General features: G+C 50.9%; 3 protein-coding genes across 3 annotated transcripts; 1 reads left to right on the forward strand and 2 right to left on the reverse strand.

Annotated features, from left to right (window-relative positions):
* Nucleotides 1–894: 894 nt before the first annotated feature.
* On the reverse strand, nucleotides 895–2,724 carry CCMA1212_005799 (putative eukaryotic translation initiation factor 2 subunit beta; the record flags this gene model as incomplete). Its single annotated transcript, XM_073703044.1, has 3 exons — nucleotides 895–1,064; nucleotides 1,294–2,125; nucleotides 2,707–2,724. The coding sequence occupies 3 exons, from the start codon at nucleotides 2,722–2,724 to the stop codon at nucleotides 895–897; spliced, it is 1,020 nt and encodes a 339-aa protein (XP_073558307.1).
* A 623-nt stretch (nucleotides 2,725–3,347) lies between these two features.
* Nucleotides 3,348–3,939, forward strand: CCMA1212_005800 (uncharacterized protein; the record flags this gene model as incomplete). The annotated part of the gene is made up of 2 exons (XM_073703045.1): nucleotides 3,348–3,762; nucleotides 3,842–3,939. Coding segments are annotated over 2 exons (513 nt in total), but the record flags the coding sequence as incomplete, so codon positions are not given.
* A 692-nt stretch (nucleotides 3,940–4,631) lies between these two features.
* On the reverse strand, nucleotides 4,632–5,168 carry CCMA1212_005801 (Non-classical export protein 2; the record flags this gene model as incomplete). Its single annotated transcript, XM_073703046.1, has 1 exon — nucleotides 4,632–5,168. One exon carries the CDS (start codon nucleotides 5,166–5,168, stop codon nucleotides 4,632–4,634), a length of 537 nt encoding a protein of 178 aa, XP_073558247.1.
* Nucleotides 5,169–11,096: the final 5,928 nt, after the last annotated feature.

Here is an 11,096-nt window from a genome sequence, read left to right on the forward strand (position 1 = left end):
GGGGGAACAGAGAGCAAAGCGGGTTGCAAGGCAAAAAAAGGAAGACTGCCACATCACAGAAAGTGAGGAAGGGGTTTTATCATACTATACACAGGTACCTTGACTTGTCTCCCAAGAGCGAGAGCGAGAAAGTATCAACTGCTACTATCACGGCACAGAATGCTTTTGGTTTTATTTTTTTTCTTTTTCGGTCTGTTTCTTATAGGTAGTTCTCCCTGATTTTGGGAATACTGACATGGCGGGTTTGCATGTGCTTTGCATCTTGAAGCATGCGGTCAGCTTCCTATACCTATATTCTGTGAAAACGATCTCTTGAACAAGGCTGAGAAGGCATGAGAATCCATGAGGTTAACATTACAAAGTTGTTTTCATGCAAGCGTCCCTACGTATTGACGCAGTCCACCGAAACTGCTCATTCACCAGAAATTGTCATCTGGTATTACTTGTGACATGCATATTATTTTGTCAATCGTCGACGAAACGGGCAGATCAAGATCATGATATGGCCCGGAGTTCAAACAAGGGCACGATTTATCCAGAAAAAGAGAATTGCGTCAGACGTCGATTCATTTCAGCACTAGGCCTATCGTGATGGCTACCAATTTATGGCCGCTGTTTTCCTTCTCCATGGCTCCAAGAGCACCTTGCTACGCCCTTCCCCCGATATAGAAAACGGCTCCTTCGCCCTTGCAGCTTGGGCATATCGCTATTTCACTTCTCCCGTGACTGGATGCCCATCTCGCTTTCGTGTGCTTGACCCCATGCTGAGGACATGTGCTGCAAATGGGATGTGGTCCGAGTGTGATCCAATAAGGCGGCATTACCATTGCAGAAACATCGCTTTGCAAGTCAAGCATCCCATTAGATCTTTGAATACGTACAAGCAGGTTTTGCTTAACCCTGCATCTTCTTTCTCTTGCCGATCTGGGCAGAGAAACCAGTCTTAATGGCTGTGACACTTCGTCGTGAACCGCAGTTGTTGCAGGTGATGAAGTATAGACGGTTCTCACCCTTGTTCAACTCGGTATCGGGCGACCTGCAGGTCTTGCAAGTGACGTACTCAACTGCAAACACCGAGTTAGTATGCCATTCATGAGCAGTGTTAGGTGGGGAGATGCGGAATGGGATGGTGGAAGAGCAAGAGATGGTGGTCGGAGTAAGAAAGGCTGGTAGGGTTTGCCCGGGCCATCTTTGAGACAGCCCTTATTGCTGAAAGCACAATATGAGCGCCGCAAGATGGCCAGCCTGATGCCCTCCACCTCCACCTTCCACGTGCTTGACGGGTTGACGTACTGATGTATTTTCTGACAACGTTCTCAATCTGCTTCTGCTGGAATCGACCCTTGATGACCAATCTCCTATTTCCGTCAACGGAGCCGTTTGTACCCAATTCGGCAAACAGGTAGGCCGTAAGGTGCTCCTCGGTTCGCTTCATTCGCTTGCAGATATCGGCAATGTTGGCAAAGACAGTTTTCCTGTTGCCTTCACGCATGCATTGAGGCGGAGGAATCTTGTAGCTCTTGGTGCCGCTGAGCGAGTGGTCGGGATTCTTTTGTGAAAGGACGGTGAAGAAGCGGGAGAGGAGGAGGGTATAGGGGATGGTCTTGGACTCTGAGTGGCCCCAGACGCCGGTGCCCGTCTCCATGTCGCCTTCTTCCTGTTGAGCCTCCTCGGCACCCTCGGTGTCCTTGACCTCGAGCTGCTTCAGCTTGGCGGTGAATTCGTCCTCCTCAGTACCCTCGACCTTCTTGACCTTCTTCTTCTTCTTCTTCATGGTCAGGTCAAGACCACCGTCTTCGGCGGGGGCTGCTCCATCCTCGGCCTCGGCATCGCCATCAAGGCCCTCGACCTTCTTCTTCTTCTTCTTCTTTTTCAGCAGAGACAGGTCAAGACCGCCATCTTCGGGAGGGGCAGCCTCGTCGGCGGCGGCTTGAGATGAAGGATCAGCAACAGCAAAGGCTTCGAGAGCGGCAGACAGAGGCGGCGTACGAGGCGTGTGTGACTGGGCCGTCTCCTTGGGTTCCTCGGCGGCGCTCATGATGGTTACTGAGCCGTCGGTTTCGACTACCAGCTGTTCGTCGGTGAAGGCAACGGATTTTCGGGATGCCTTGCGTTCAGGCTGGTCCTGCGTGGTGGGGAAAGGAAGAAGAAGAAAAGTTAGTGACGACGTTCTCTCTCGCTGATCTCTGGCGACGGGAATGGAATTGCAACGCGTGGAAGAGAAAGGAGAGAGATAAATGAAAGAAGGAAAGGCTCGAAAAGGAATAGGCTGGGGCAAACGGCGGTACAGTACAGATCAGATCAGATGCTTCTCGATTGTGAAGCCGTCCAACAAGGCAAAAAGCTGTGACTCAGAAGTATGACAAGGGGAGAAGGGAATGGGTGGATGAACAAATTGTCCCCAAAAGAGGTTGGTGGGGTAAATTTGCTGTGATCGGGGCTATTTTTTTGCGTGGCCAATGCTGGCCGTTTGTGGGCGGCGGTCGAACTTTTGAGAGGGGCAAAACGAGAGAGAGGGGATGATGGACGGCAGAGCAGCTCAAGTGGCGACGCCAGGGCTAAGCGGTGCCGGCCGGTGCAGGAAGGGGAGAGACATTGACAGGACGCTTGCCTGCCGGTAACGAACGGAGACGCAGCTCCGTTTCCGTGTACCAGCAGCAGGCGTCCTGCAGCGCAGAACTAAGGTAGCAAGCGATGGTGACTCACCTGTACTTCGTTATCCATGGTTGCGGTTGATTGATCGATTGATCGAATTGTCTGGTGCCTTCCAACTGCAGTGCTGTTCTGGTGATCTTCAGAAAAGAGTCACTCTCTGCGTGTTGCGTGTCCTTCCTTGACCCTCACTCGGGGCGGCTCTCCCGGCGTCTCTTTGCTTCGCTGTGGCGGCTGATGATACGAGCGGGCGACGGCTGATGCTTCGCGGCCCAACGATGCGCGCACTTGCACAAGATGGTGCTTTCCTGCAGAGGCTCACTGGTTCGCTTTTGGAGCTGCAGAGGGAGGTTCGAGCAGGAATTTGAAGAGGTCGAGAGTTTTGGGTCAGCTGCACGTCATGTCATGAGCCTTGGTTTGGGCCGATATTGAAGCTGCTGGGCACTGAAGGCCTTGAGCTGGCCCGAGGAGGGGTATCACGTGATGCTAGCCACAGTGCATCCATGCCCGTACAGTACCTCAGAAGTTCAGGTTGTTGAGCAGCGATAAGATTGGCGGCGATAGCGATAACAGCTGCGTTGTCCCGAGGCGGGACAAGTCCCAGGCCACTGTTCGGCATTACATTCACGATCCCATCATCAAGACTGACAAGCGAGGACAAGCTCCACCTGCGTGACACTCTGCGATTGTGAGACCACGGCAAGGCCATTCAGTCACGTCGCCCAGCCGCGGGGACAAGGACCTCTTCTCCTTCATGGCCTGAAGCCTCCGACAACGCCGACCACGCGCATCGCCGGCTCGTCATACTCCGTCCGAGTCAAGCCATCCAGCCAAGTCCCGTCGTCATCAACCCCCAGCACCGTCTCCATCGAAACACCGTCGCAATGGCTTCCGACGAGTCGCTTGTCGACCTTCACGCCTCCACCCTCACCGACGACAAGGACGACATTGACTCTCTCCCCTCAGATTCCACCAGCGATCTCTACTCCGAGGCCGACTCCGAAGCGCAGGCCGAATGGGACCGCAGTCTAGAGCAGCTCCAGCTCCTCCTCACCATGATTCTCGTGCCGTGGATGGGGAAGCTCTTTGGCCGCAAATTCGCGTACTGGAGTAGGTTCTTTCCCTTTTCCCAAAATCGTCTTCGTCATACCCCCTCTGTGTGGCCAGGTTGCTGACAGGTTGTCTGTAGGCTGGGGTAAGTACATGAATTGGGTGCACAACGTGGACGTGCAGGTCACGAACAAGAAGTCGTTCAACGCTGCGGGTGCTGTCGCGGCAACTTTATAGCCATCAGTCGGTTCAAGACTCGTTGAGCGTTTGTGGACAGAGTGCCTGGCTGCACGCGTTGGCGATGCATAGACTCGCCCCGATTCGGCACTCGACAACAAAACATCATCTCGATACACATGTCAATTCTGGCTGCTGCAACAACTGTTCGGACATTCCTACTGTTGAGGTCCTTGCGATCAAATACCTAGTGTCTGGACCGGAATCATTACATCCAATACCACGCGCAAAGCAGCAAATTCAAATGGACATCAGAGAGGAAGAGGGTTATAGCAACAAGGTATATATCATAAACATGACTTTGTCATTCATCGACGAATTACCACATTAATTATCATTCCCGTATATCTGTCCCCTTCAGCCAAGCCATGGCGAAAGCACGGAATTCATCCAGTCAATCCAGAACCCTAACTCATCCCTCGTAAATGTACGTGCCATTAATACGGCGTAACTTCATATAGCATGGGCGCTCCGTTGCCTGTCGGCTTTAGACAGACATCATGGCTTGTCGTGTAACAAAGCTATCCCTGCTTGTCGGTACCCAAAGTCGTCTTCACATGAAACCTAGCTCATTTGTCTGCTAGATGCAATCCACCTGGGATAGGCTACTGTCGATCGACAACAGTAATGCCCTCACAGCAAAAGAGCGAGAGCTCAGGAAAACCCCAAGCCAAGCCTCCTGGTATGCGCATTTAGACGCCAACCTGGGACATGGCAGGTCGAGAAGAGCGCGAAGACCGCGAGGTTCGCATGGAGCCGGTGAAGCCGCTGCTCCTGGCGTCTCTCCAAGTGAGAAAGAGGATCAACATGAAGCAAGCCCAGAGAAACCACATGAAGGCAGTGCTGGCCTGAATCTCGCGGCACCTCGTCTCGTCGTGGCCCGGTGAACCGAAGCCGATCCAGCCGCTTGGCAAGTGCTGGCCAGGAATGTTGCCGCAGTTGGGCGCGCGCAGCTCAGCAGCCAGCACGATGGCGCAGATGAAGGTGAACAAGGTAGCCAAGCCATCGAGGATGAGGAGAGCCGAGGGCACGGCGATGCTCTCGATGAAGATTGCGAGCAAGCCGTAGAGGAGCGCAACCCATGAGAGAGCGGCGACGAACATTGTGAAGTTGACCGTGACCATGTGGCCGTTGACGTTGGAGGCGATGACATTTCCAATGAGTGCCGTGATGAGCAGCGTCCAAACGAGCGCGATGCCGCGCAGGGCGACCTTGAGGAGGTTGGACATTGTGGCGGTGAGGTGCTTCTACTCTTCGATATACTGGTTTGGTTCGATTGAATTTGAGCTGTGACCCGGGGTGGCGGCTCGGCTTTGCTGGATTGATATCCCTAGACCAAACGGCGAGAGCGGATTCTACGCTGTTGCGTGCCCTGTTCGCGATCGACGGGGTCTTGTCCGTGCGCCGAGAAGCTTCTCGATCGGTAAAGATCACAATAAACAGCGAAACTACCAGAGTGGCACTTGGCGCGAAGTAGAACCTCTGCCGGCGATGATGTTGTAAGTTGGCGAAATGCTCTGATTATTATCAAGCAGGGGAAAAATTTAAAAAAAAAAAAAATGAAAATAAGCCGTCGCAACAGAGCTCAAGAGCAGAAGATGCAAGGAGATGGAGCGGGAAAAGCGTTGATGCAAGAGTGTCGACCGAGCAACCACACGGCGACGAGCTTATAAGGTGAGATTGCGGGCAAGTGTGACGTGGGGAAAGCGGACTAGGGCCGAAAGGAAGCAAAAGCGTCGAGCAGGGCCAAGGTAAGGTAAGGTAAGGTAAGCAAGCTTCTGCATGTGAAACACGGGCGTCAACACATACGGCCTCTCTTTAGTACCGCAGGTATGATGGGTGCTTTTCAGCTGTTTCTTTGGCTTCGCGGGACAGAGAGGTTGAGAGGGAACTGGAGATTCCAGTTGTGCTGCTGCTCGGACAGCTCGGCACAGGAAAGAGGCTATTTGCATGACGTTTTGCATGATGGCGCTGATCTACGGTGTCACTGGGAAGCTTGTTTTTGCTGGTGTATATACCTGTACTCGTCAAGGTTTCGTCCTCGGTATGCTGGGAAAGCGCGGCTTCGCTCCAAGGCGCAACTGACGTCACGCGGACTGAGGATAGTAGGAGGCTCGCAAAGCCAAATGAGGAGAAAATAGAATTCGAGGCAAGAAAAGCCACTGAGCTGCCACCGGCTTCTGCCAGCAACTCGCTCTCGCGACACTCAGCTATGCTGAAACAACCTGGAGCTCGTCTGACACGCGTTTGATCGAGTGTTTCTGCCGGTTGCGTGTGTGGATGCTCTGCCATTGGCTGAAAGTAGCCGCTACTTGACGCCAGATTGCTTCTTTGGGAATGGCCTGTCGATTCTCGTCGGCCGGTAGGACTGATGCATGTCGTCATCACATTCACTGGCCGGGAAGCTTCAAAAACTTCATCCGATAACCGTGCATGGATGACACCATCACGAGGCTTTGACAGGAGGGGATGAACTCGGGCTTGTTGTTGGGGCTTTGACTAGGTGAGCGGTTGCAAGGAATAATTAACCGAATACGAGACGCGAGACGGTGGCTGCAATGACCGCACCGCCGATGAAGCGAAGCCGTGAAGCAATGAACCGACAAGATGTGAAGCTTACAGATACGCTTCCTGAACCGGGGGACTGTCACTTTGATTGTCTCCGGAAACAGCTGGTAATAAGGCATCGTATCAATCACGGCGTTTTCTTCCAATGTAGCTGATTCCGCACGAGCTTGATTGAACGTGAAGTTTTCCTCAAAAAGGGCACCCATGGGGTAACGTCGAGCAAACCAATCTGAAATTACCTGCCGAGTCGTAACTACACATCCTATCGTCTTGAACCTTCTCAATTGAAAACGTATTTCGTTCAAGCAAGTGTAGCGAGTTTGCTTGCCTCTGGGAGTAAGCATCGAAACTGTATCTGCATATAGACTCATACAACATTTGCTGCTATACTGCTTCCAACTATCATTCTACGTAGGTATTCCTGCTCAATCAACTGTAGTTTTGCTCTAAGGGGGGCAGAGTTACTCACTTCAAGGTCCAGTCTGAAAAGTGGCAAATATGTCGATCTGAAACGAACCTAGGTCTACGCGGGCATACCGCCGATGAGTCGAAGTTTATCAGACAACCGACCCTGAAAACAGGATCCCTTTCTCGGATCCTTCTCTTTGCTTTTTTGGCCAAGTCGAACCTTGACCCTCTTCCTTTATTTTTTTTTTAAAAAAAAAAGAAAAGAAAAAAAAAAGAAAAAAAGAAGGGCTCCGCCCAACTTCATTTCTTCCAACCTCATGCCAGTACCAACACCCGGCGTCGGCTCCGAGCCTGCCGCGAACATTTGCGGAGCCCTTGCTGGCCACTGACATGGCGTGGGGGTCCGCCGGGGATTTTGTGAATAGCCTCATCGGGGAGATTGACTGGTTGTCTCGTATGAGTGGAAACTTCTACAACCTCAAATGTATTTATCCCATAAAGCCTATCCCCATAAAGCCACAGAGCCACTCCTTTGTGATTCCAGTTGACAAGCACAAAGCGTCAAGCCTCATTTTGCCACAAGTTCCCGATTCTCATTCCCGACATCAAAGTTATATCTGAAGAATGTTTACGAAGATCGTAGAGTTTGGCTCACGAGGCTGTCATCCTCTCCGAGCGTCATGCCAACGCAAAGAGGAAAGAATGTCAAAGAAAGCCCAAGAAACTCCAAATACCAGGCAACTATTCGCCCCTGCGGGTACTTAAGGTTCTTTCAGCAGAGTCAGCTCGGCTCCGCAGCCCGTAAAAAAAGATCCAAGGGTGACATGCTCGATGGCATACTTGTGGCTTGACAGCTTCATTGAACAACACACACTCTCCCTCCGTATCATCTCTCTCTGTCTCTCTTTCTCTCTACTTGTGGCTCTCCTTTACAAAGATTCCTCCACCTCCACAAAAGGCCACGTTTTCTTCGTCTTGAACGTTTTCTTCGTCTTGAACCAAGCCAAAAAGAAGCTTTCGCTCCGCCATCCTTTCGCCTTTCGGGTTCGGTCCTCGGTACGGACATACTGATGCGGTTTTCACGTGGTGGCTGATCGCGCGTGGCTTTTTGCGTGCATTCCACGAGCCAACCAAGTGTGTTCTTATGTCCATCAGTAGGTCGGCCGCTCAGGTCGTCGGAGTTCATCCCGCTTGTTGAGGTACAACACAGTAAAAGAAAGGTGGGAGGGAGATGGAACGAAGAGATGGTGGTCGCGTGCTTCCCTCCCACCACCCATCCCTTTCGACCCTGTTCTTTCAGTCTGACAGCCATCCAATAAGCAAGAACTTCGTCGCCCTTCCACCTTCTTGTGCGTAGAGCGAACGTCATGGAAGACAAAAGAGTAGCCTCACGTGGTGGACACACACACACACGAGAAGCGCCGCGTTGCTTATTTTCCAGATGGTAGATGAGTATATCGTACCGTATCTGAACGAGATTCCGGAGATCCGATCGCTTCTGATCACATCATCAAGAGCAGGATATATGGGGTATGACGGACTTTCCCAGGCTCCCGGTGCGTGGCTAGGAACCCGGGATGCTGGACCCAGATCTCTCATCTGAAACATCGGAATCTCGCAAGTCCAATGAGCATGGTGGTGAACCTGAGATTATCGGGTCCTCGCTTGACCTCCCTTGCGGTTGACAGAGACGATGTTGCCTAAAGAAAATCAAGTCTCAGAGTGACATGCAGATAAAGCCTGTTCATCTCTGAATACGTCAAGTCTCAACGGAGATGTCCTCTTCAGAGACATGGCCATTCTAGAACTTCGCATAGTCTCGCTGTTTCTAGGAATGTATATCATAACATTTTATCTCGTAACTCTTGAGCCACTAGCTCAAAGCCAAGTTACCTCACCGAAACATAGCAATCCGGTATTCAACATACCTCTCCACGAGGGTGCTTTGACACAGAAGCAACATGATTCGTCCAGTCGCGCAACACACAAGGTTCCTAAGAAAGGAAGGTGTAGCTGCGTAACAGAAAGGCATGCATGTATGTAATGCATCCCATATCACCGTCAACAAGGCTTTAAAGACATGTCATGTCTTGGAAGCTGATACTCAAAAGCCTATCGGAGGCCTTTCCCCCTTTCCGGACGCTCCGCCGTCAAACCTGTCACGCAAGTAAGTTTATGTCGATCCGCTGCCCGCCATCATTCTCTCTAAAAGGCCGCCTCGACGCGTTTAAAAATAAACTAGAAATAAAACAAGACAAGAACAAAAGAATTATACCCGCGAGGCTGGCAGCGGTGTTAAACTTTCTCGACTTCGTGCTTCTCGCGGCGGACATTTCGTTCCGCCTTTGGAATTGGGAAAAGGAATTGGGTGCCACGGACGGTCCTCTGGACAGTATAAATCTCGATTGACTTTCTCCGATCGACAATCAATGTTTTTACGAGATGAGTCCATGCTTCTCCAAGATGAGTGGCCAGGAGGGCCCTCCGGACAGTATAAATCGATTTACTTTCTGCGATTAACGATGATTCATGCCACGATTTTTTGAGATTAGTCCATGCTTCTCCAATACGAGTGGCCGCGGAACTGCCCTCCGTACAGTACAAATCTCAATTTACTTTCTGCGATACAACAGTGATTCCATGTTCTTGTGAGAGCAGTCCTTTTTTTTTCTCCGCAGCGTATGATGAGAAAGGAAAGGAACATTCTTGAGGACTCTGATGGAATTCGATAATTCGATAGCCAGGCGTTTCATGGTTGAACTTGAGCGTCAAATGGCGGGGAGCCAAACGAGTCGCAGCTGTTCCAACCCTCTTCAGTCTGTCAGTTCGACTCAAATCCAACAGTAGCCGAGCCAGTGTGTTCGGCAGACTATGTTATTGAACTCACATGATTGTTGGTTTGTCGTGTCTTGATCGAGGACAAAGGGGTCAACATAACAACCATGCTCTTGCTAAAGACCCTCCAAATCGCAAATCGAAACGCGAAAGGAGCAGAAGCTTCATTACACATGCGCCGATAACATAGAAACTTCAACAATAGAAATTTTTGCTTTCTGACTCATCTAGTAGACAGGATTCCTACCCAGGGAGCTGTACCAAACGCCATTCTGCGTATACCGCCATGGATATCAATCATGCTACATACATTTTTCTTGAGGAGAATCCTCAACACAGCCGTGAAAGGTAAGCCCAACTTTAGGGAAAGGGTTCGGAAGAAGAGTCATAGGATAAGAACCAAGAAGAAGAAAAAAAAACATCCAAGTCTATAACCTTCTGCGCTGGTATCTATGAAGAAAGGGAATTCGTAACAGCATCATCAAGAAAAGAAAAAAAAAGGTTGAATACCAATCCATTCCAAACCGCTTTCTTCTTTTCGTGTCTGTATGCATTGTGCTTGTAGAGCCCCAAGACACGCCAACCGCGAAAATGGGTGATGAGGGTCAACTCGTCATTGTTGGCATCCAAGAAAGGTTTTGACTTCAACGGCACACCATGCTGGCCAGCTTCGTTTGCACAGTAGCTTTGCTTTAGTGCTGTGGAAGCTGCTAATCGGCCATCATCCGAAGTTCCCAATGCATCAGCATAAACGGCAGTGAGATTTGCCCTTGCTTCCGAGATGCGCAAGTAGGGCCAAACCTCCATCCACTGTTCAAAGCCTCACATGCAAAGGCCCTGCTAGCGAGATTCAGGTCCACCGATTAGGTGGCGCCGGATAAAGTCGAGTTTCCCGTCTTGGACGTGGTTGCTGACGCTCCATCTCGATGAGAGCCGTTGCGACCCTAATGACCCTAATCGCTTGGCGGAAGCAATGTCAAAGGGGGAGGGGGGACAAATCGCCCCGCCGTTGAGCGATCGCACACACAAACACCAAAAGAGAGAGACGGTGTAGTATATGAATTGGTGGGAAGAAAGAAATGGTGGAGAAGTGGGGGACAAAATCGTGAGCGAAGCTCTTTGCACGATGATCGAGTCACGTATAGCGTGAAGGAACATCCTTCATACTACAGTGTTCCGAAAGAGATATCGACAGTGGTAGAAGGGGCAGTAAGACCCTCCCTCAAAAAAAAGGAAAGGTCATTGCCCGTTGAGGATGTCGTGAATGTGTAAAGAATCTCCACGATTCGGTGAGTGTCCGTAAGTTTCTCGTAGAGGATGTGGCGGGTGTGGCAGAGATACCACGA

This window comes from Trichoderma ghanense (genome assembly GCF_004382785.1).
Source record: "Trichoderma ghanense strain CCMA-1212 chromosome Unknown scaffold_6, whole genome shotgun sequence".
Classification (NCBI taxonomy): Eukaryota; Fungi; Ascomycota; class Sordariomycetes; order Hypocreales; family Hypocreaceae; genus Trichoderma; species Trichoderma ghanense.